Source organism: Orcinus orca, chromosome 2 (assembly GCF_937001465.1).
Source record: "Orcinus orca chromosome 2, mOrcOrc1.1, whole genome shotgun sequence".
In the NCBI taxonomy this organism is placed as follows: Eukaryota; Metazoa; Chordata; class Mammalia; order Artiodactyla; family Delphinidae; genus Orcinus; species Orcinus orca.
In genome coordinates, this window is record NC_064560.1 from 5,044,510 (window position 1) to 5,069,122 (window position 24,613).

The 24,613-nt window shown below is 37.3% G+C and overlaps 1 protein-coding gene across 1 annotated transcript in view; it reads left to right on the forward strand.

The window, feature by feature from the left end:
* The window catches only part of ST8SIA6 (ST8 alpha-N-acetyl-neuraminide alpha-2,8-sialyltransferase 6), a 140,220-nt gene extending 121,975 nt beyond the window's left edge, over positions 1-18,245 (forward strand). Inside the window, exons 6-9 of the mRNA XM_004278610.3 lie at positions 1,235-1,347; positions 3,755-3,847; positions 5,120-5,632; positions 17,087-18,245. Coding sequence (XP_004278658.1) covers positions 1,235-1,347; positions 3,755-3,847; positions 5,120-5,588 — 675 coding nt within the window. The 3' untranslated portion in view covers positions 5,589-5,632; positions 17,087-18,245. The remainder of the gene's footprint in view (positions 1-1,234; positions 1,348-3,754; positions 3,848-5,119; positions 5,633-17,086) is intronic.
* Positions 18,246-24,613: the final 6,368 nt, after the last annotated feature.

Here is a 24,613-nt window from a genome sequence, read left to right on the forward strand (position 1 = left end):
AAGAGAGTTCTCGTCACTCGCTTGGCATCTCCCAGTGCAGATTCAGGAGCACGCGGGAGTCAGGGTGATTCTGGATCTGTTGGGCAGCTCAGAACCACACTGGTCCTGGGGCGTTGCCAGTGGGGCTGGTACACTGGGCAGGAGGGTTCCCTGATTCGTAGCAGTGTAAATATCCCCATCGTGGCGATTGTAATTTACCAGTGGTTTCACAATCGGCTCACGAAATTCCTGAATATTTACCAGTTGGTGCCCATAAGCTGGTACAGCTGGGTTCCAACGTGGTGCTGGGGGTTGCACCCAGGTGGCCATTGGGCCAGTCGTCACCCATCAAAAAGCAGTGGTCCTCTAGGCGAGGTCTGCCGTAGAAGACAGGGGAAATGAAAAGTAATAAACATGCTCTCTGCCCCTGAGGACCTACACTCACGTTCTGGAGACAAAGCAGGTGAGTCAGGACCTCATCATCGCGGAACTCTGAGCTGACACCCTTGCTGCTGGTTAAGGTCACATCCTTACTTCCGGAAAAGTGACCAGCAAAGGCAAAGTACACTATCAAATTGAAAAGTTACGTTTCAGACTGCGGAGGATTTGGTAAAAGTGGGAAGTCTTTTGGGATCAGCCAGTTGGGTCCTTGGAGGAAACAAAAATGATTCCGGCCTTAGAAGTGAATTTGAAACAAATCAGCACAGAGTTGCTGGGCCTCCCTGGAGCACCGTGGCTGACCATGTACAGAGGTCGCAGGCATAAATCTGTCATCACTGAGCCTGAAGGTCTACCTGCTTAAGAAGCACAGAAAACTTTCACTAAATTATCTATTAATTTTATGGCCAAGAATAGAGAATTGAATGCTACTTTGGAATTGCTTTCTTTTCTATTTTTGGCTGGAAATGGTCCTGTTAGTCCGAAAGGCCCATGTGGGATTTTCTCATCCTCAATTTATTTACTTAATTATGTGATGTAAAATACGTTAAAGTACATTTTAAGAACGAGTGTATTATATTTTGTATTTTTACATTATGTTTGTCTATGATATGCTATATATTCCTCTCGAGAAATGAAACAGGTTTACAGGATTTTTTTATGATGTCGTAAGTTGATTAACATGCTGTGGTATTGCTTCTTGTTCTTTTTCTTTCCTTAGCATGTGTAAAGATTAAGCTACTTGAATTAAGCTGATGATGTTTATGGTTCTAAAACTAAAGCTATTTTATGACAGTTTTTCCCTTTCTCCTGATAGACTCAGCCTTTCGTGGGGTACCCTTACAATCAGTGTGCGGTGGTTGGAAATGGGGGGATTCTGAATCAGTCTCTCTGCGGAGCCGAAATCGATAAATCCGACTTTGTTTTTAGGTAAGCTCTGTCGAATTGGTTTCTTTGACATCCAAGATCAGCTGGATATTTTAAATGAATAGGCTAAAGATACTCTGTGTAAATTTTGACCTTTGAACTCTGTTGCTTAAGCCTGCAATTTATCTAGTGTGTTTCCAAAAGTGTTAAATGGATCATGAGTTCCTCTGAATGTTGCTATGGTCACTTAACTTTCCAGAAACCCTGCATGAGATCATAGTCAAAGAGGGTCTTCACTGCAGGACTTGTCAGAGCCTTCAGTATATTAAGGATACTTTTTTTTTTTTTTTTTAAACAGAGCATTTCAAGAACACTTTGTTCTCAGGTAATACTTGTGAAAATGCTGACTTAGATATTGTATAGCCACACAACATTGATGTTTATTTAGGTTTCTGGCCTGAAATTTTTAAAAATTGTGCAGCTTCTAAATTCTGATCTTTTAAAATGTTTATATCTCAATACAAGCTAGCTTGCCAAAACAGAAACAAAAGTAGTTTCTCTGTGTGTCTGAACTAATAACACAAGCCACAGAGCATCTCCACTTTCAGAATACGATGGAAAGAGGATTCATCCCTGTGAGGGTGGATTTCAATTGAAATGCACCTTTTTATAAAGTCAGTTGAAATCCGTTTCTTCCTATTTCAGGAGCACCAATTGCATACATCAGAGGAGATCCTTTGAGCTTTATTGATTTAATGCTGCCCATGAAAAAGAACATGATTCTGAATCAGTAGCTCCCCCTCACTTTAATCTCATTTAGAATTTTATGCTGAAGATAATAACAGAACAACAGACCTGGCAGTCCAACCATTATTGAATGTGTTCGTCATGGTGAATGTGAAAATGGCCAGTACCTGCATGATTTAGCCATTTTGTTAAAGTACTCAGTATGGAAAAACCATAAGGAAGATAAATAATTCTTCTCGTAATAGACATTTTTATAGACTGAAAATTCCCAAAACATCTGGGGTGAATATTATGCCTAAACATCCATTTTACTTTATAGCAGATATAAGAAATACAAGTTTAGGTTTAACAAGCAGGGAAAAAAACCCAAAAAACTCAACAGCTACTTAATTTATAACTCTAAAATAAATGCGTGTATTTCTAGATTCTGCATTTGTTGATGCCAGCCGTTTTTCTGAATATAGAGTTCCTTTTGAAGTTAGCCTTCCAAACTGAAAGGTCAAATTGGGGCTGTACATGGTTGGTGTCATTAAAATTTATTTAATTTTTAAGCCTTTGTCTATTTTGGTTGTACATGTTTCATAGTTTATAAAACCATCTGGAAGCTGATTATCTTTTTTTTTTTCATTTCAGAAGATTGGGAGCTGTCAGTTAAGTGTGTAAGGAGCAAAAATAGGGGCTGAGTGGCTTTACTGTACTGTGTATATACAATACCCAGTATTTCCTCTAGGGGTCTCCAGTGATACCATATTGGAAATCATCTTTGAGTCTGCAAAAGAATATGAGACTGTTCTAGAAAGTAGATTTGTTACAGGAAGCCCACTAATGAAGACATTTCTGTGGCCTCTTATCTAAATTAATGTTTATTTTTCCCAAGGTGCCATATTTGTTTTCTGATGTATCTTTTTTTATCAGTGAGAGAAGTACATGTTTCATTTATCCATATATTTCATAGAGCATGGAATAGAATATTTCAACCTCATCTTACAGAACACATCAAGTTTAAACAGCCTTCCTCAGAGATGCTCCCTTTGTATGTATAGCTTTAAAGAAATGGTCTACTTGAAATTCTGAAATGATACTTTCTCTTTTCTGTGTGACAAGAATATACTTACTCAAAATTACAATTCTTAATTTGTTTTCCAATTTAAACACAAAATAGTACTCAAAAGAGGAAGAGAACGTCAATATGAAAACATCATTATAAGAACGTTAAGGCTTTATTTATTAACAGCTTAATTTGGTGGAAAAACAGTCCATATGGGAATCAGGAAATTTTGATTTTTTTTATGTAGTCTTTGCTTCTGGCAGACACTATAACCTTAGTCGCAGTGCCTCAATTTTTTAAAATCTGTAAATTGGTGATATACCTCTGTGGGAATCTAATTAATATAAATAATAATTTTAATAAAAGGATCATGAACTCTTCAAAAGCTAGGCAAGGTGTAATTGTCATTTCTAGTTTTGTTACTTATAAAGGTCTTACATAATACTGAAAGCATTTATCAAATTCATTTATTTTATCCAATGTTGAAATGCCAGCTAAGAGTTCAGTACTTACTGTTTTTCGATGGAAATCAGATGAATTCTGAGGGTCCTCTTAACAACAATAATTTTCTCCAATAAAATGAGAATGATCACATGTATATGTGTGGATGTATGTGGATGTACATTTTTTTTTCACAAGTTATATTTTGAGAATAGTTTTCCTTCCAAATTTCAGGTGTAACCTCCCCCCAACCACAGGAAATGTTACCAATGATGTTGGCACTAAAACCAACCTGGTGACTCTAAATCCCAGTATCATAAGACTAAGGTAAGTACCTCAAATTACATAACTGTTCAAGAACATTTTTCTCATTATTTAACCTGTTTCTTAGTCTGAGCACTAATCTTGTTGCTGAGACTGACTTCTGATACAGCTGGAATGGCTTTTTAGGAAAATATATAAGAATATTTGGTAATTTAGGTTGTGGCTCAGAAGAGGTATGTCCAGTTGTACTTCTAATGTCATAAGCTGAATGTTGCTAATCCAGTGAGAACTTTTTAATAGTGAAGTTCCTTTTTTAGATTTCCTTTCAGAACTTTAGTGTTACTCTTGTCTCGATAGCGCTTTCCTGAAAAAACGTAGTCTATTTAGAAGCTTCAGAGAGTAACCCTTAGGAGAACCTGGCAAAATCAAGTTTTCATTTCGGGCAGTTTATTACTAAAAAATAATTCGTGTATTTTATTTTCCACAATGTAACTACTACAAAATGTTGGCTGTTTAATAAAAATCCTATATATAGTTTTATTCAACTATTTTCATCCGAAGTGACTAATAATTGTTATTAGTAGAATACACCCCTCAAATAGTTCTAGTATGGCTTAAGAGAATATAAAATATTGTACCTGTCTCCCCAAGGCTTATTTTCTAAACACACGCAGTCATGCACACCAGTATATTTAAATTAAATATTTAATTATTTATTAATATTTATTATTTAAATTATTATTTAAATTAAACACATAGAGGTATTATTTAAATTAAACACATAGAGCTATCACAATCCATGGAGGAAATTTAAGATGTGTGTGTGTGTGTGTGTGTGTGTGTGTGTGTGTGTGTTTATGCATATAGATATTTTAGACTTTCTAAAGGAAACTTATTTTATAATAACATGTATATACAAATGTACAGCTCAATGAATATTTTTAATGTACAGATATTTTAAGAGTGTGTTATGTTTGAGAAAACATTTCAGCATTATACATTTGGAAGGTAATTCATCATTAAAAAGCAACCTTAGGAAAAAAGTACTGAGTTGGAAGATAATATAAAAAATGTATGTCCAGTAAGGGTCTTGCCCCATAAGAAGGTAGGAATGAGAGCCTAGATGTGCCAAGAAAGAGAAATGAAGACCTCGCCCCTGATATTTACAAGATGCTTGCTTAACATGCGTTTTTTCTGAGTCTGCAGTCTGTCTCTTTTAGATACAGTGATATAAATGGTTCTATTTTTTGGCCAGTGGTGCATTCAGCCTCATGTTACCAAAACTGCTCCTTTGATGATTACTGTTAAAATCATGATGTTTTAAAACTTTGGCAGATATGGGAACTTAAAGGAAAAGAAAGCAATATTTCTGGAGGACGTTGCAACCTATGGAGATGCATTCGTCCTTCTGCCAGCATTTTCCTTCAGGGCCAACACGGCGGCCTCTTTTAAGGTGTACTACACGCTGAAGGAGTTTAAAGCAAGACAGAGAGTCTTATTTCTCCACCCCAAGTACCTGAAAAACCTTGCCCTCTTCTGGGGGACTAAGGGTGTGACCGAGTACCGCCTGTCCTCCGGCTTGATGATCACAAGCGTGGCAGTTGAACTGTGCGAGAACGTGAAACTCTATGGATTCTGGCCCTTCTCTAAAACTGGAGAGAACACACCTGTCAGCCACCACTACTACGACAACAGGTTACCTAAGCGCGGTTTCCATGAGATGCCCAAGGAGTATAGACAAATTCTCCAGCTTCACGTGAAAGGAATCCTCAGATTACAATTTAGCAGATGTGAAATAGCCTAAACCAGATGTCTTTAAACAGGAATCATGTTCACACAGTGCGGTAGGTGAGTGTCAGTGTTCCAAACACCGGAAGAGGGGGTTGTAGGGAGTCGTAGGAAGAGTCCCGGAATTTGGTTGGATCAACGCTCTGGCACTAGGTTTGCAATCTCAGCAACTCATTTCATTGTTCCGATCTTCAGTCCTCTTCCTGTAAAATGGGGACCATGATCTCTAACTCACATTAGGAGAATCTGATAATCTGTGAAAACTTTCCGCAAGTATTTAGCCTGAGGTAGGGACTCCATAAATGTCTCCTCGCTGGTATTTTTAACAGCCGTTTTCACCTTCACCAGAAATAATAAAAAGGCAGGCTGTCTTGAAGCCTCTTTCTGAAGAGAACAGCTGAACTGCCAGTATCCACTGGAATTCTTTCTCTGTCAGGAGCCTCTATTATCCGTAATATCGTTCCCACCTTGCTTCCTGTCTTAAAGAGGGCAGATAAGAAAACTGTGTAATTAAACAAGAAACCCGTGGTTATGCGGGAATGAACGCCTTACGCCTCTAATTACATTCACTTGTGTCTTGAGCTGTGCTGGTGTCGTGGTTGGATTTAGGCCAATCCTTTTCCTCCTTTATCTACACTTAAAAATCACTCTTTAATATACGTATTAACTTCCTGTCTCACTCTTAAGCCTTTTCCTCTCCCACTGACAGGATTTACTTCAAGGGCAAGAATAGTTACAATTCTACTTACCTGTTGTCTGTGGCGGTCACTCATACAATTTACTTTGCTAAGGTTGTTGAACAGCTGCTTCATGCTAGACCCTTTCCCAGGCTCTGCGAGAGGGATATAAAAATGACTAAGTCCTGGGGACTTCCCTGGCGGTCCAGTGGTTAAGACTCCGTGCTGCCACTGCAGTGGGCCACGGGTTCGATCCCTGCTCGGGGACCTAAGATCCCACAAACCGTGCGGCGCAGACAAAAAGAAAAAAAAAAAAAAGACTAACTCGTGCAGGAATAAACAGATGTGCGTGCTGTGAACAATGAAAGGGTGTGCTCAGTATTCTCACAAAAGCTATGGGGAACAGAGGCAGGAATCATTCAGTCGATTTCAGTGGAGTCTGTTTCAGAGAAGAGCTGGTTTCTGAATTAAGCCTAGAAAGGGAGTAAGGCTTTACCAAATGAAGAAGATTCTAGGTAGAGGGAATATGATGGGGAGAAGGCTGTCCCCTTGATTCTTTTTTTTGGCTGCGTTGGGTCTTCATTGCTGTGCACAGGCTTTCTCTAGTTACGGCGAACGGGGGCTGCTCTTCATTGCGGTGCGTGGGCTTCTCGTTGCGGAGCACGGGCTCCAGGCGTGAGGGCTTCAGTAGTTGTGGCACCTGGGCTCAGTAGTTGTGGCTCACGGGCTCTAGAGGTCAGGCTCAGTAGTTGTGGCACACGGGCTTAGTTGCTCCACGGCATGCGGGATCTTCTCGGACCAGGGATGGAACCCGTGTCTCCTGCATTGGCCGGCGGATTCTTAACCACTGTGCTGCCAGGGAAGCCCTGTCCACTTGATTCTGATTCATGAAAACGAAGCTGTTTGAAGGTAAATCATGGTCTTTGCCCCACAGTCTGCCCCGTGAGGGTAGGATATAGCACATGGCGGTGGTGGCTTAGGCCCACATCTGTGAAATGGGAATAATACCAAGCTGGTTGATTTCATAGGAAAGTTGTAAGAACTAAAGCACAGAGAAACTTAATTCTCATAAGGAAAAGTGTACATTTACATGAGAAATAAGACATCAATATAAAATAAAGCTTAAGGAGACATTGAACATTAGCATTTTGCAAAACTCCCTTACATCCTGATGATACATGTTAATACAGGTCATAAGTGCATCCATTCATAAGGTATTTGACTTAAATAAGTAATCACGTGCACACTTTCGTGCTCGTCTTTGTATCAGCACGAGAAGAGCAGAAATAGGAACAGAGCAGACTGAGCATGGCAAATTAATTACAAATGTAATTCTGAGTTCTTACCTTAGCCAGATTATTGTTTTATTCAGGGTTCACTTGTAAGAACACTCTGCCGTAAATTGCTTATTTTGATAAAGTACATCTTTGATTCAATCGTAGTTGCCGTTTGTGATGCCATTCTTAATTTACATTTTCATTTGTTCTTCTTTAGCAAATGAAACCTATTACCGCCATAAATTGATTTCAAAATTCATATGTGGATATTTTCTAAAAGGAATGTGCTTTTAGTTACATAAAGTCAAATTCATTTTTCTTTCTTTCTGTAGTGACGAATAAATGACTGCTTTCTACTGATTCTAATGGGTTTAATTAATTTCTGAAAATCTGCTATCAGGATTGGTAATGTTTCTATCATGTTACTAGCAATGATTATGAAAAATAGATCGGAACACTCTAATATTTTATAGTTTAGTAAAACGTTTCCCTAAAAATGTTTTCTGCTGGGTAGAGACATAAACTTTGCTTTTTGATGACATGGGAAATATATGATTGATGAGTAGAAATAATAGAATATAGTGAACTAAATCATTAGATATACAATATGGAGACTTTATAAGTTATTTAATAAAAATTACATATGATTAGGACATTTAGAGCCTACTTAAGGTTTTCCCATATAACTTCCCATTTTAACCTTGGATATTTTGTCTAGAGTATCAAAACATCAGTAAAATTTTCAGTGTCACTGATAAGGATTTGGGAAATATTCAAAATGGTGGGAGAGCAAGGAACATTGTCCTAATGATACCCATGTTCCGGCTAAATGTCAGTAGAAAAACTTTTAAGTTGTGGAGAACATTTGTAGATCTTTTCCCATGGACACAACCAAAGTTGGTTTCTTGTTTAACATTTGTATTAATGTTTGTGTTGCCAGCCTCAAAGCATGTTGACGTTTATACAGCCATCCCAGCTAGGTTCACATTAACCAAAAAGCCTAGGTCACAGAGAACACGTGCGCTCTTTCTGTCTCTTTCCTGAGTTGAAATCACAAGAGCTTGCAGTTACCTGCCATTGCGTGAAGCTCTCCTTCACCATCTGTAGTGTCCCCAGGGTTTCTTTATTGTGGAGAAATAAAAGGAGTGGGAGGATGGAGTTCATGTGACATTATCAAAATTCATGTTCTATTATATTTTAGAAAGTAAGAAACAAAATCTGTTTTGGAACAGAAGAACATTACTGGTGCATCACAATGGAACACGTGGAAGGTCATCCTCCAGCAGAGAGGAAATGTTATAATGTAACCTATCAGCTGTGTGAATTGGAAATAGTAAGTCACAGTTCTTTAGATCCAAACAAAAAGAGAAACTCTGAACTCCATCCTGTAGATTTAGAGATTAACCAAGTCTAAGCATGACACTCAATGAAATCCCTGGGTGTAATGAGCACCGGTTAAATCTTGTTACATGGATGGATTTGATCTTCTGCTCTTTAACTTCAAGTACATCTATAGGCATGGAAAACGGAATGTTTGAGTACTGGTGCTAGCCAGTACTAAGCTCTTAGTTAGGACTCCAGCTCGTAATACCACCCGCCACCAGTTTCTAAGGGAAATACTGGCTTGCTTGATTCCATTTTCTACTTGTTGTTTAGAATCAATGGGGCAATGTAAGTGAATAACAAGAGTGCAAAATAGTTTCTATTGAAATCCAAGGGTAAGGCAGAAACATTTATTGAAGCATATAATAATGCTGTATGGCCCCGGGAGGGGCTCCATGAATAATTGCATGGAGTTACGTTTTATACACTATAATAGTCCTTGAAGTCTCTGGTGCTTTTTCCTCCTAACGAAAGGCAAATGCAAATAGATCGTGACTTTCACGAAGGAAGATTTCCTTCTGCTTGTAAATTCCAACCCAGGGAATATGTGGGCACTCAGCCAGGTAGTCAGCCAGGGACATTGTTTTGAGGACTTACTATGTATAGAATACTGAAGTAAGCCGTAAATCAGACCCGTTTGGGACAAGATTTTTCCTTGCTTACAAAAATGTACCAGTTAAATACTATATCATGTCAAGCACCCTAAATCATTCCATGAATTTCCAAAAGCTTTGGGAAAATTGGAAAGCTTTGTGGGTAACAGGTCTGCTCACATTCTAAACAGCTAAGTGTGATGCAATATGTAGTATAGTTATGACACTAAAAGCATTTTATGTATGTAACATGACACGGAAACACATTGTTTTGCTACTAAACATTGCAGGAATTGCAGGAATTCACAGGAAATATCTGAAGCACTTGACCTAATAAGACTATTTCTTTCCTTATTCTTGTTTTTTAAAAATCCCTTTAGAGCCCCTGGGTGAGTTCAAGGTTTCCTACTTGCCTGTGGCTTCAGAAGGCTGAATCCATAGTGGGCAGTCACCATTGCCCTCCTGGAGATGGAGGGCCAGGGATATTTTTCTTGCCCATCTCATCTGGGTCATCACCCTTCCAAGAGCATTCTTCTTTTTACCAAAAAAAGTGTGGTATATGATAGAGATGCATCACTTCATTTTATATAATGGAGAAAAGATCAACTCTTTAGCAGATGGTATTGCAACACTGGCTCATAATAGAGAAAAAACCAAATTCCTACACTGCACCATAGAACAAGTTGGACTCCAGGTAGATTAAAGAGGGATTAAAAGGTGACTGCAAAGCTAATAGAACAAAATGTAGGTAAGGGGCTGTACCCCTTAAACATAACCCCCAAATAATGTCTTAATCAGGTTGAGAAGTGATGGCTATGGCTACATTAAAGTGTAGAATTTTCTAGTCAGTGAACAACACCTTAAAGCTAATAGAGAGTAACAGACTAGAATAGCTTTTAGCAAAGCATAAAATTCATGACATTACTATAGAAACATTCCCGGGAACTACAAATCAACAAATGAAAGACAGGAAACTCGATATAAAAATGAGCAAAGAATAAGAATGTGATCTACAAAGAGAAAAGCTGAGTAGCTAACAAGAATAGAAAGTGATGCTCAAACTTACTAATAGCTGAGAAATGAAAATTAAAATGAGATATATTGCTAAGAATTCATAAGATTGTTAATTCCAAATGCCAGTAGAAGTATAAACTGATTGAGCCATTTTGGAAAGCAGTCTCGAAGTACTGAGTTAGCAATGTTAATTATTTGGCCTATGGCCCAGCAATCCCACCTTCATACCTATGTCCCAGAGAACGTTCTTTGTAGGTCCACAAGGAGACAAGATTTAAGATATTTATTTCATTATTGTTTGCGGTAGCAGGAAGTTGGTTACACAGGTACCCATCTCTAAGGGAGTCAATGAGGTAACATTGATAAACACATAGTATGAAATATATCAGTTAGAATCAACTTACTGGATGTGTATAGAGCTAGGATAAGTCCTTAAAATACAGCAGAAAGGGGAAAATAAGAGCTATAGCATAATGCCATTGAAATATACGTTAAAGCATATATATATATATATATATATACTTACATATACACATGCATACATGTGTACATACATATTAAAGGGCATATATTAAATACTAGAAGAGTGCCAATTTAGGAGGGCGTAATGGGAGTGGGTTTAGAGATAAAGGAATAAGTAAAGGGATAAAATGAATAAATAATTCAAGAAAAGGAGACTCACTCCTGTTGTTTGTGCGTCAATAGTTTATTCCCCTATTTACTGAGTAGAAATCTATTATATGGATGTACCATGATTGGTTTATCCATTCACCCATTGAGATACATTTTAGTTGTCTCCAGTTTTTGGCTGTTACAAATACAGCTATCATGGACATTCATGCACAAGTCTTTGTGTGCCGTATATTTTCATTTCTTTGGGGCCAATATCTAGGGTTGGAACCACTGGGTCACATGGCCTGTCTAATACTTTTTAAAACTACCAAACTATTTTCCAAAGTTGTTGTAACGTTTCATGTTTCTATCAGCGGTCTATACCAGTTGTGGTTACCCCACATCTTTGGTAAAATTTTGTATGGTCAATCTTTATTAATTTGAGACATTATGTTGGGTGTATAGTTGTTTCTCATGATTTTAATTTGAATTCCCCTTTGATTATCTTCTCAGATGTTTATTTGCCTTCTATGTGTCTTCTTTGGTGAAGTGTCTATTCAAATATTCTGACTATTTTTGATTGGATTGCTTTATTATGGAGTTATAAGAGAATTTTTATAAATTACCGATACAGATCTTTTGTTAGATATATGTTTTGCAACTATTTTCTCTCAGTTTGAGATTTGCCTTTTCCTTTTCTTAATAGTGTCTTTTGAACAACAAAAGTTTTAAATTTCACTAAAGTCTAATTTATGGATCTTTTAATTTTATAGTTTGTACCTCTTGTTTCAAATTTAAGAAATCTTTGACAAACCCAAGGTCACTAAGATCCTCTCCTGTTCTTTCTTAGAAGGTTTTACATTTAGTCTTATGAGCCACTTTGAGTTAATTTTGTGTGTGTGTTTATGGTGTGAAGTAAGGGTCATTGGATTTCATTTTTATAGTTGCTTAAGGTAATTAATATGAGACTTTTTTTTTTTTTAGAAGATGTTGTGAGTAGGAGTTTATTAATTTATTTATTTTTGCTGCGTTGCATCTTCGTTTCTGTGCGAGGGCTTTCTCTAGTTGTGGCAAGTGGGGGCCACTCTTCATTGCAGTGCGCGGGCCTCTGATTATCGCAGCCTCTCGTTGCGGAGCACAGGCTCCAGATGCGCAGGCTCAGTAGTTGTGGCTCACAGGCCTAGTTGCTCCGCGGCATGTGGGATCCTCCCAGACCAGGGCTTGAACCCGTGTCCCCTGCATTAGCAGGCAGATTCTCAACCACTGCGCCACCAGGGAAGCCCCGAGACTTATTTGTGTTTTTAACATGGGAGTTTAATGCTGTAGATTTTCCTCCAAAAGCTGCTTTCCACAAATTTTGATATATTATATTTGATATGTTATATGTTCTTCATGCAGTTTGATATGTTATATTTGATATGTTATATGTTCTATGTTATATAACATATGTTATATGTTATATGTTATATTTGATATGTTATATGTTATATGCAGTTTGATATGTTATATGTTCTTCATGCAGTTCAGAATACTTTGATTTTGTTTCTTGTTTGTACCAAAAGTTATTTAGAAGTATATTATGTACTTTCAAATATTTCTGAATTGTTCCAGATATATTACTGTAGATTATTTTAAATTAATTTCAGCGTGGTCAGTGAACATACTTTGTATGATTTTAATCCATTTAACTTTATTGAGACTTTTATTTTTATGGACTAGACCATGGTCTTTCTTGGTAAATTTTCTGTGTGCACTTGAAAAGCATGTGTATTCTGATGTCGCTGGGTGCAGTGTTCTACTAATGTCTATTAGGTCAGGTTGGTTGATATTGTTATTTAAGTCTTCTGTATCTTGTGATTTCCTGTGTGCTTGTTCTGTCAATTAATGAGAGAAGAGTGTTAAATCCTTGACTATAACTGTGGAGTTAACTATTTCTTCTTGCAGTTTTATTCATTTTTGCTTTGGTTCTCTTGATAAATGACCTCATTATCATTCTGAAATTATCCTCTTTATCCCTAGTAATATTATTATTATTATTTTTTTTTTTTTTTGCAGTATGCGGGCCTCTCACTGTTGTGACCTCTCCCGTTGCAGAGCACAGGCTCCCGACTCGCAGGCCCAGCGGCCACGGTTCACGGGCCCAGCCACTCCACGGCATGTGGGATCTTCCCAGACCGGGGCACGAACCCGTGTCCCCTGCATCGGCAGGCGGACTCTCAACCACTGCGCCACCAAGGAAGCCCCCTAGTAATATTATTTTCTCTGAAATCTACTTTGATATTATAGCCACTCCAGCTATTTTTAATTATATAATTAGCATATCTTTTTTAGCATATCATTTTACCTTGAACTTATTTGTTTCTTTATACTTAAAGTAGTTTTCTTATAGGCAGCAAATAGTTGGGTCTTGCTTCTTTATGTAATTTGAACATCTGCCTTTTATTGATGTGTTTATATCATTTAGATTTAGTGTCACACGTTTTACTTCTACATATATTATAAACTGCACATATTATATTTTTGGTTTTAAACTGTCAGATACCTTTCTGAAATTTCTTAAGGAAAATTTTTTATATTTACCCACATATTTACCATTTTCAGTACTCTTTATATGTAGATCTGCATTTTCATTGGGTATTATTTCTCTGAAGGATTTCCTTTAATATTTCTTGTAGGCCTGGACTGCTGGTGATAAATTCTTTCTGTTTTTATATGTTGGCAAAAGTTTTTATTTCACCATCTTTAAAAAAATGTTTTTTGCTGGATTGACAGCATATGTTCTTTCATTACTTTGAAGATGTTGCTCCACTCTCTTGTGACTTAACATTGTTTCCAGTGAGAAGTTTGTTGTCATTCTTACCTTTGTTCCTATGTACGTAATGTATCTTTTTTTTTTGACTAAGAGCTATGTAGCTAGTTTTATTCATAAACACATTTCATATCACCTTCACAAATTTATTTTTTTAATTAATTTTTATTGGAGTATAGTTGATTTACAATGTTGTGTTAGTCTCTGCTGTACAGCAAAGTGAATCAGTTATACATATACATGTATCCACTCTTCTTTAGATTCTTTCCCATATTGGTCACTACAGAGTATTGAGTAGAGCTGGCAAAAACTCCTCCATAAGCAACATTATCTGAACTCATCTACACACCTGATGATCCGTAGCCATTTAAAAATGTATAAGAGCTAATTTTAGTGACCAAAGTTTTATATCAAAAATATTATCCAAATATTCTTTATTAATTTATTAAATTGAAAAGTTTAATTTAAAAATTTTAAAAAGTTAAATTTAAAAATTTTAAAGTGCCATGGTCGGGCTTCCCTGGTGGTGCAGTGGTTGGGAGTCTGCCTGCCGATGCAGGGGACACGGGTTCGTGCCCCGATCCGGGAAGATCCCACATGCCGCGGAGCGGCTGGGCCCGTGAGCCATGGCCGCTGAGCCTGCGTGTCCGAAGCCTGCGCTCCGCAACGGGAGAGGCCGCAACAGTGAGAGGCCCGCGTACCGCAAAAAAAAAAAAAGTGCCATGGTCTTGAAGTTAACAAAATATCTATAAATTGCACATTCATTCAGTTAAACACAATTTTTTAAACGTCTTTATTGGAGTATAATTGCTTTACAGTGGTGTGTTATGTTAGTTTCTGCTGTATAACAAAGTGAATCAGCTATATGTATACATATATCCCCATATCCCCTCCCTCTTGCATCTCCCTCCCACCCTCCCTATCCCACCCCCCCATCCTACCCCTCTAAGGGCTCACAAAGCACCGAGCTGATCTCCCTGTGCTATGCAGCTGCTTCCCACTAGCTATCTATTTTACATTTGGTAGTGTATAAATGTCCATGCCACTCTCTCACTTCGTCCCAGCTTACACTTCCCCATCCCCGTGTCCTCAAGTCCATTCTCTACATCTGTGTCTTTATTCCTGTCCTGCCCCTAGGTTCTTTAGAACCTTTTTTTTTTTTTTTTAGATTCCATATATATGTGTTAGCGTACAGTATTTGTTTTTCTTTCTGACTTACTTCACTCTGTATGACAGTCTCTAGGTCCATCCACCTCACTACGAATAGCTCAATTTCACTTTTTTTTTATGGCTGAGTAATATTGCATTGTATATACGTGCCACATCTCCTTTATCTATTCATCTGTCGATGGACACTTAGGTTGCTTCCATGTCTTGGCTTTTGTAAATAGAGCTGCAGTGAACATTGTGGTACATGACTCTTTTTAATTATGTTTTTCTCAGGGTATATGCCCAGTAATGGGATTTCTGGGTCATATGGTAGTGCTATTTTTAGTTTTCTAAGGAACCTCCATACTGTTCTCCATAGTGGCTGTATCAATTTACGTTCCCACCAACAGTGCAAGAGGGTTCCCTTTTCTCCACACCCTCTCCAGCATTTATTCTTTGTAGATTTTTTGATGATGGCCATTCCGACCAGTGTGAGGTGATACCTCACTGTACTTTTGATTTATATTTCTCTAATGATTAGTGATGTTGAGCACCCTTTCATGTGTTTGTTGGAAATCTGTATATCTTCTTTGGAGAAATGTCTATTTAGGTCTTCTGCCCATTTTTGGAGTGGGTTGTTTGTTTTTTTGATATTGAGCTGCATGAGCTGCTTGTATATTTTGGAGATTAATCCTTTTTCAGTTGCTTCATTTGCAAATATTTTCTCCCATTCTGAGGGTCGTCTTTTCTTCTTATTTATGGTTTCCTTTGCTGTGCAAAAGCTTTTAAGTTTCATTAGGTCCCATTTGTTTATTTTTGTTTTTATTTCCATTTCTCTAGGAGGTGGGTCAAAAAGGATCTTGCTGTCATTTATGTCATAGAGTGTTCTGCCTATGTTTTCCTCTAAGAGTTTGATAGTGTCTGGCCTTACATTTAGATCTTTAATCCATTTTGAGTTTATTTTTGTGTATGGTGTTAGGGAGTGTTCTAATTTCATTCTTTTACATGTAGCTGTCCAATTTTCCCAGCACCACTTATTGAAGAGGCTGTCTTTTCTCCCATAAAGTATCTTTTTTCCTTCTGGTTCCTTTTAATTTTTTTTTCTAGCACTAGTCTTAAGCACTTTTATTAGTATGTGACTTGGTATAATTTTCTTTAAGTTTTTTGTACTTGAGTTTCTTTGAGTATCTTGCATCTGTGGACTTATAGCTTTCATCAGATTTGGAAAGTTCAGGCAATTATTTTCAAATATTTTTTCTGTCTTACCTCCTCCTTTATTTTTCTGGTCTGTTTTTCATTTTCTGTAGTTTCTATTCCTGCATCTTCAAAGTCACTAATTTTTTTGTTTTACAGTGTCTAAACTGGTATTAATCCCATCCAGGATGTTTTTCATTTTAAACATTGTAGAAGTTCTGTTTGTGTCTTTTTATACCTTCCATGTCTATATTTAGTATGCATATATATTTATCTTCTTGAACATGTCAGATATACTTATAACTGTTTGTGTCTTTTTGTACTAATTCTGTCATCTGTGTAATTCTTGAATCTGTTTCTACTGATAGATTTTTCTCCTCAGTATGAGTTGTATTTTTCTGCTTCTTCAAACATTTGGTGATTTTTTAATTGAATGCCAGATATTATAAATTTTACTTTGGTGTGTGTTAAATATTTTGCGATCTGTAAATATCTTAAGATTTGTTCTGGGAAGAAATTGAGTTACCTGTAAACAGTTTGTTCCTTTTAGAGGCTTACTTTTAGTCTTTGTTAGTTGGAATCATAGCAGCGCTATCCTAGAGCAAATTTTTTCTCACACTGAGGCAATACCCTTATGAACACCCTACTCAGTGTCCTATGAATTACAAGATTTTCCTTTATGTTTGGTGGGGACACGAATTATTCCTGGCCTTTTTAAGTTTCAGGAATTTTTCCTTCTTTTTTCTGGTGATTCTTTTCCCAGATTCAGGTAGTTTCCTCACTTAAATGTGCTTGTCATTCCTCAGCTGAAGACCAGAAAACACCCTGCAGAGATTTCTCTCCATGAAGCCTTCTCCACTCAATATGTACCTTGGCATCCCCAGACTCCTAGATCTATAACCTCTATTCTCAGAGACCACTAGACTCTGCCTGAGTTTCCCCTCCCTGTGCTGTGGCCTGGAAACCATTTGGCTGTAAGTTAGGGCAATTGTAGGACTCAACTCATTTGCATCCGCTTTTCTCAGGGATCACCGTCCTGAGTTGCCTAATGTCCAAGTGTCTGAAAACCATTGTTTCATTCATGTTGTCTGCTTTTTTTTTTTTTTAAGTTGTTTCAGGTAGGAAGCTAAATCCAGTACCTGTTACCCTATCTTATCCAGGAGGAGTAATTCGATATGATTTTATTTCTATCATGTTTGCCACCTGTCTTTTCTTGGAGTTGCTGGAAATGTCTTTGAGGATTTCCCTTTGCCCATCTGAAAATTGGGCCTGCTTTTTAAAACCCAGTATTCTATAATAGACTACCAGATGTCAGTGAGATCCCTTGGAACTAATTTTATTATGTGAATGTAATTAACATATTTAATTTAGGGCTTACTATACACTGGGCACCTATACAAGAAATTGGCTTACGTTATCTTATTAAAACCTAAGTCTGTGAGGTAGATTATATTATCTCCATTTGATGTATAAGAAAACGGGCTAAGAGAGGCTAAGAATCTTGCCCAATGTTATATAGTATACAGGTGTCAGAGCCAGTTTTCAAATTTAGGTTGTATACCGAAAGCTTGTATGTTTAATCAATATTTTAACCTCTCTTTAGCTTTATTATCGTTGATGTTGTTTTGTTAGGGGAAATAAGATTATCTAAAATTTTTAGATTTTAGAATTTTACCTTCATTACATTGGGTCATTTTTAACTGTCTTATCCTTCTCAATAAATTCTAAATTTTAACTTTTCTAAATTAAGGAATTATGATTCAAGCTTACATTATAAATTTTTATATATTCTACTATATTCATTTTAAAGTTTATTGAGAAGTATCCAGTATGTTAAATTCCCCTGAGTTCTTTTTGAAATGAGCATTTAATGTGATAAGTTAATTTCTTTTATCAGCCTGATTCTGTTTTATTTGTTTTGAGATATGTGTATGTACCTGTGTTGTGAAATCCAATAAAGTACCCATGGCATTATTATTCTATTCCTTGTCTTTTGGGACCTCAAGGAGATTCAGAATCCTTACCTCAGCTATATCATTGGCAGAGGGAATAAACGGGATTCGGGGTTAACCTTTATAATTAGTCCTTTCCCTGAGAAGCATGGGCTTCAAGAGGGACAGGTGTGTACCTGAGCAAATTCAGGGTTTTGTTGGGAAGGAGGAAGAAAAGATTTTGAATGGGCGTCTAACCGTATTTGCTACAAGCAATTTTCTCTGTGTCACTCACCTACTAAGTGATTGAACTAGAGTATGAACCCAAGTAGTTGTGACTCCAAATTCTATGATCTTTCTCTCAAGCCCTAAAGACTTTTAGTATGCCATTCTGTTGATCATAGAGAAAATACACTGTGTGACATTTAAAAAAATTTTTTTTTGTATAATCAGTTACTAGGGATTGAATGCATTCACTTCAGAAGCAACTCTTACGTTAATGACTCCTTTTCCATTTTCGTTTTGGGCACTGATCCCTCTTCTCTGTTCGTCAAAAAGTAATACGGAGGCTCCCGTACTCTTATTTGTTTTACTCGTGAGACAATGACTTGATTCATTTTCATCAAATACGTGAAATGAAATGTTTCATGTGTGAAGTCTTAGAAATAGCTATGAAGACTTTTTACCTTAGAGTAGACTTTCTGTGCTTCCTGATCTTTGGGTAAATAGAGTGATATTTTAACAATTTTGTCTAAAGAGCCCAAACCTGATGGTTTCCCAGAAGGATATTTACCCATTAATTATTTACCCAAGTTGCTCTTCTAAGAATCATGAAATTCCCTAGATGGTAGTTATGTTCATAGAGTCTAGTTATAAACATCTCTGAAGAGAAAGATTTCTTCCATTTAGCATCTGAGGCAATGAACTAAGGCAATAGTTCGTTGAAAGTTTATTCTTAATAATAGTATGTCCTGGTTTGCCCAGATGGTCCCAGTTTATCCCCCTTTATTCTCAGAAGTGTCCAGTTTGAATGGTAACATAGTACCAGGTTCTTGGAAATTAGAATTTCTTACACAGGATTCGGTGGGGCTGTAAACCATATACTTTAGTCCAAAGTTTAAAGTTCAGGTTTTAAAATCTTAGAGATGTAATGTTTCCACCTCTCTGGAATATTATTCCAGTGACAAAAAGGATGGCGCACATGTTCCGGAGCAGACATTAGAGGGGGTTATGTAACATTGTGAATGTACTTAGTGCCACTTACATGGTACAATTTAAAATAATCAAAGAGTTAAATTTTAAATGAACATTATATCATAAGCAATTTAGTATATGTAAGAAAAAACACATATTAAAAATGGACTTGGAGAGGAGGGAAGGAATTCTCCAGGGCTGCTGCTGGCACTGGGGCAGCTCATCACCTGAGATTCAAGAGAGCCATGGTACCTGGTCCCACTGGAGTGTAAAGTTCACAAGAATTGCTTGGCTTTTGAGTGCTTGTTGTCTCCACGGAGAATGGATTTTGTTTTCTGAATGTGTAGCTCGCTCTCTAGACAAGGACATAATTAGAAGGTTATGCTGTCATTTGCAATAGTCCCTGAGTCCATTCTAATACTAGCTTTCTTTTGGAGCTGTGAATATATTTAATCTCCTTTTCCTGTGCTAAGAAATGTGGATAGAGGTACCTGTCCCATCATAGATTAATGGAATACTGTTAATGGAATACCATCATAGATTAATTTGCTCAGTGTTTTAAAGGCAGAGAACCTATGCTTTTAACTTTTTAACATACTTAACTCTCGTCAGTTTGTCAAAATATTTCTAGGTGGGATTAAAGGTAGACATTGAAGTTGCTCTCATGAGGGTAAGGAAAATGATCCATTGTATGAAAAAAGCACCGGTCTTAAATATAATGCTGGTACCAGCTTACTCAAGAGGAGGTGTTGATACTATTTTCCCCACTACCTTTTGACACAGTGATAGCAGTAAATGGCTTCATTGACAGTAAATGCCAAAAACAATTATTAACATTTCGACTGTATCTAGGAAAACTTAAGGAAACATTTCGTTGCTTCCTGTGTGTGTCTGTCTCTTCTGTTTTTGTTTTTGAGAAACTGCTAAAAATTCCACAGTTTCGAAGTAAATTTTAACGTCTGTTAAATTTCCAATGCATTCAGTCCCATTTCGTAAGTATCTTTGGATGTATGTAGTTGTTTTATAATTAAACAGAGCACTTCAATGGTAGCCTGCTTTATAATGTTTGCAGTTACAAAAGTTGGATGTCGTTGAGCACTGATGATTTTTTAATAAGGATAGCATCAGCATACTTCATTATCATAGTGGATGGCATGTACTCAGCTACTTCCAGCTGGCTAAAACCAAAATGTGTGATTGAGCATGAGCAGAAAATAACTTTTAAGATTTGTGTCATTACTGCCTTTTTTGAGTTATCATTCCATTGAGTTCTTTGACGTTGTTACCAGTATCATTCTCATTTTACAGATGAGAACACTGAGGTTTCAAAACGGCAAGTAACTTGAACTAGATTATACAGCTGAGAAGCAGAAGACTAGAGAAACTACTTTTTAAAAACTTTTTATTTTGAAATATTTCAGTTTACAGAGAATTAGCAGAAATAGTATAATGAGTACCCCAGTGACCCTTCACGTGGAATCAACTGTTGATCTAAGGGTAAAGTGGAGATCTCATGATCCTTTGTCCCGAGTCAGCATGTATTTTGTAAGAACCAGCACAATTTAATTAGTAATGGACTTCAGGAAACAAATTTCCTTCTTGACTAATATGCTAGATTGTCTCCCCAGTCTCGATGAAGAATAAGACTGTTATTTACATATACAGCCACTGAGTCTGTGCACAGATTTTGTTCCTGAGAATAACGTTTTCTAGTCTTGTTTTCTAGTTTTTGCTGTCCTTTGGCATATTTATAGTCAAACAGTGAGTTGTCAGTAAACGCAGTCTAACAACCGATCACAAAGTTCTTATTATTATCATTCATTTTGAGTGGTTTTTTAACAGCCTGTGTGGCCTTTAGATGCAAATGAGGAGACAGAGTAAGAGAGGGGAGTCCTCAGCTTTCCTCTCCCACAGTTTTATCCAATAAATTTACTGCTGTGGATCCAAACAGAATCCCTGAGTCTTCAAACATCTCCACCTCCTCTGTGCCTTCAGAAAACGTTATCGTCGTTCATTCTGTCACAGGCTTTCTGAGGGTGATGACGAAAGACTGGAAGGTTTTATGTTTCCCCCATCTTCACTCCCCTGCCAGAAAGGTGTGCCTCCTTTAAATATTTCCTTGAGCAGGGAACTCTGAAAGCTCTTAAGGCATGTGTTCTGGGATGTTTTCCTTCTGCTCTGTAGCATATGTTGGAACTAGTGAATTGCGACCCTTGTGACTTCATACAATGTCCTGAGTCAGCCACACACTTACTGCATTTTGTGATCTCTTGACATTGGCACCATGGCAAAGGCAACTCCCCACAGAATTCATCACAAGTGACAAATTTGGCTTTTATTTCAAGATCCTCAGTTGATACACAGTAAAAGTGCCTGTATGATACCAGATGCTTGGAAGTGTGAGCTGTCAGTCTCTGAGATACATGGGATTGCAAAGCACCTTTTGTTTAATAGTGCATAGCATGAAACGGCATTTTTAAAAAATATTTTACCGAAGTATAGTTGATTTACAATGTTGTGTTAATTTCTGCTGTCAGCAAAGTGATTCAGTTATATATATATATATATATATATATATATATATATATATATACTTTTTCATATTCTTTTCCATTACACTTTATTACAGGATATTGACTATAGTTCCCTGTGCTCTACAGTAGGACCTTGTTGTTCATCCATCCTATATACACTAGTTTGCATCTGCTAATCCCACACTCCCAATCCACCCCTCCCCCACCCCTCCCCTTGGCAACCACAAGGCTGTTCTCTATGTCTGTGAGTCTGTTTCTGTTTTATAGATAAGTTCAGTTGTGTTGTATTTTAGGGTCCACATATAAGTGATATCATGTGGTATTTGTCTTTCTCTTTGTGACGTACTTTGCTTAGTATGATCATCTTTAGGTCTATCTATGTTGCTGCATGAAGTGGCATTTCTGACACTAAACGTAACATCAGTCTTTCCTCAGACACTTCATACAAGGTAGATTCCTGAGGAGACAGTGATCTGACATATTTTTCACATATGTAAGATCTCAAAGCTTAAAACTGTCGCATTCTTTGAGTTTCCAGTGTTTCTGTTCTATATCAGGTCCACTGAAGTTATGGACGTGACTCCCTCCCCTAACTGGCAATCTGCCAGGTCTCAGCAGAGGTCTCAGGGATGCATGCTTGTAGGGGTTTGCTGTCCTCACTCTAAAGTTCTTTACTTTATTCCCCCCAAAATCAGCAAACCAGGGAAGAGTATTTTGTCCAAGACAAGAAGAAAGAAACCAACCCAAAAAAAGGGACATTTTAGAAGCAAGATAGCACTTGGAATAATTTTAGATGCAGCTAATTATTTCTTCAAGTTGCCTTTAAAACTTTTGGAAGTAATTGGCTCTAAGCTGTAAATATATATTTTTTTCTTCAATATTAAATGATCTAAGAGCTAAAATTAGTCCAAACTTGAGGAAATGAAGAATTCAAACTAAAATAAGAGAGCATATTGTTTTTTTACTGTTAACTTTGTCTTAAGATGAGACATGTGATACTGTTTCATGCCAAATAACCATACGTAGTTCAACTCCTGGGACTTCATGATAAGGACACTCTTTTAGAAAGCTGTCTTTGATGGTCCATTTTCCTCCATTCCTATCAGCTGACTTCTGAAATGTGTTGAGGTTTTGGTTCTCAAATGTGATTGATAGAAAACAAGTTTTTTGTGGTTTTTTTTGGCGGTATGCGGGCCTCTCACTGCCGCGGCTTCTCCCGCTGCGGAGCACAGGCTCCGGACGCGCAGGCTCAGCGGCCATGGCTCACGGGCCCAGCCGCTCCGTGGCATGTGGGATCTTCCCGGACCGGGGCACGAACCCGTGTCCCCTGCATCGGCAGGCGGACTCCCAACCACTGCGCCACCAGGGAAGCCCGAAAACAAGTTTTTTAAACGTAGCATTGTTTTATAAGAGAATTAGTGTCCCTTTCACTAATTTGCCAGAAACTAGTCGAATGTCCGTTATGGGCTGCTTATAGGGATAGAAATATGGGACAGTTTGTTCTTTAAAAATTCAGGTTCTAGCAGAAGGACTAACTTGTTAAAGAATTACAACATAATGCAGTGAAACACTCAGAGAGCTCTAGAAACGCAGGAGAGGTGCCCTAACTATGCCTGGTTGCTGGTTAGTAGCTGAAGGTCTAAAATCCATGGAAAGGCACATGCCCAGGTATAGGCAGAGGTTATAGACTCTTGCCAACCTTACTTTTACTTCTTTAATACTTATTAGTGGCACAGGTGTTATGTGTCTTTTCAAAATGAATTGATTTTAATCCTACCCCATAAAGAGAGTCTCTGGTATAGGTTTCACTTTCTTAAATTATTTTTTCTCCTCTCCCTTTATGACCCTCAGTTTCCTTATCTCTAATGTGAGAAAAATAAAAGTCAGGACCACCACGTATGGCTTTGGGCACCATTTACATGGACCAATGTGTGAATGCGCCCCCTGGAGTTTGCAGCTGTTATTAATAGTACTCACAGCGCTGTGGGGAGGATTTTTTTTTTTTTTTTTTTAACCAAGGTGGAATCCAACTTTTTAAAATTGAAGTATTGTTGATTTACAATATTAGTTTCAGGTGTATAGCAGTGATTCAGTATTTTTACAAATTATACTCCATTAAGTTATCACAAGATAATGGCTATAATTCTCTGTGCTGTACAATATATCCTTATTGCTTATCTATTTAATACATAGTAGTTTGTATAAATCTTTTTTTAAATAGCTTGCTTAATCCCCTACCCCTATCTTTTCCCTCTCCTCTTCCCTCTCCCCACTGGTAACCACTAGTTTGTTTTCTATATCTGTGGGTCTGTTTCACTATATATATTCTTTTTATTTTTTAGATTTCACGTATAAGTGAGATCACACAGTATTTGTCTTTCTCTGTCCGACTTATTTCACTAGGTATAATACTCTCCAGGTCCATCCATGTTGCTGCAAATGGCAGAATTTCATTCTTTTTTACGGTTGAGTAATATTCTGTTGTATCTATACAACACATCTTCCTTATCCATTCATCTGCTGATGGACACTTGGGTTGCTTCCATATCTTGAATCTTGTAAATAGTGATTCTGTAAACGTTGGGGTGCATGTATCTTTTTGAAGATTAGTGTTTTGATGTTTTCCTACCTACCCAGAAGTGGAATTGCTGGATCATATGGTAGCTCTGTTTTC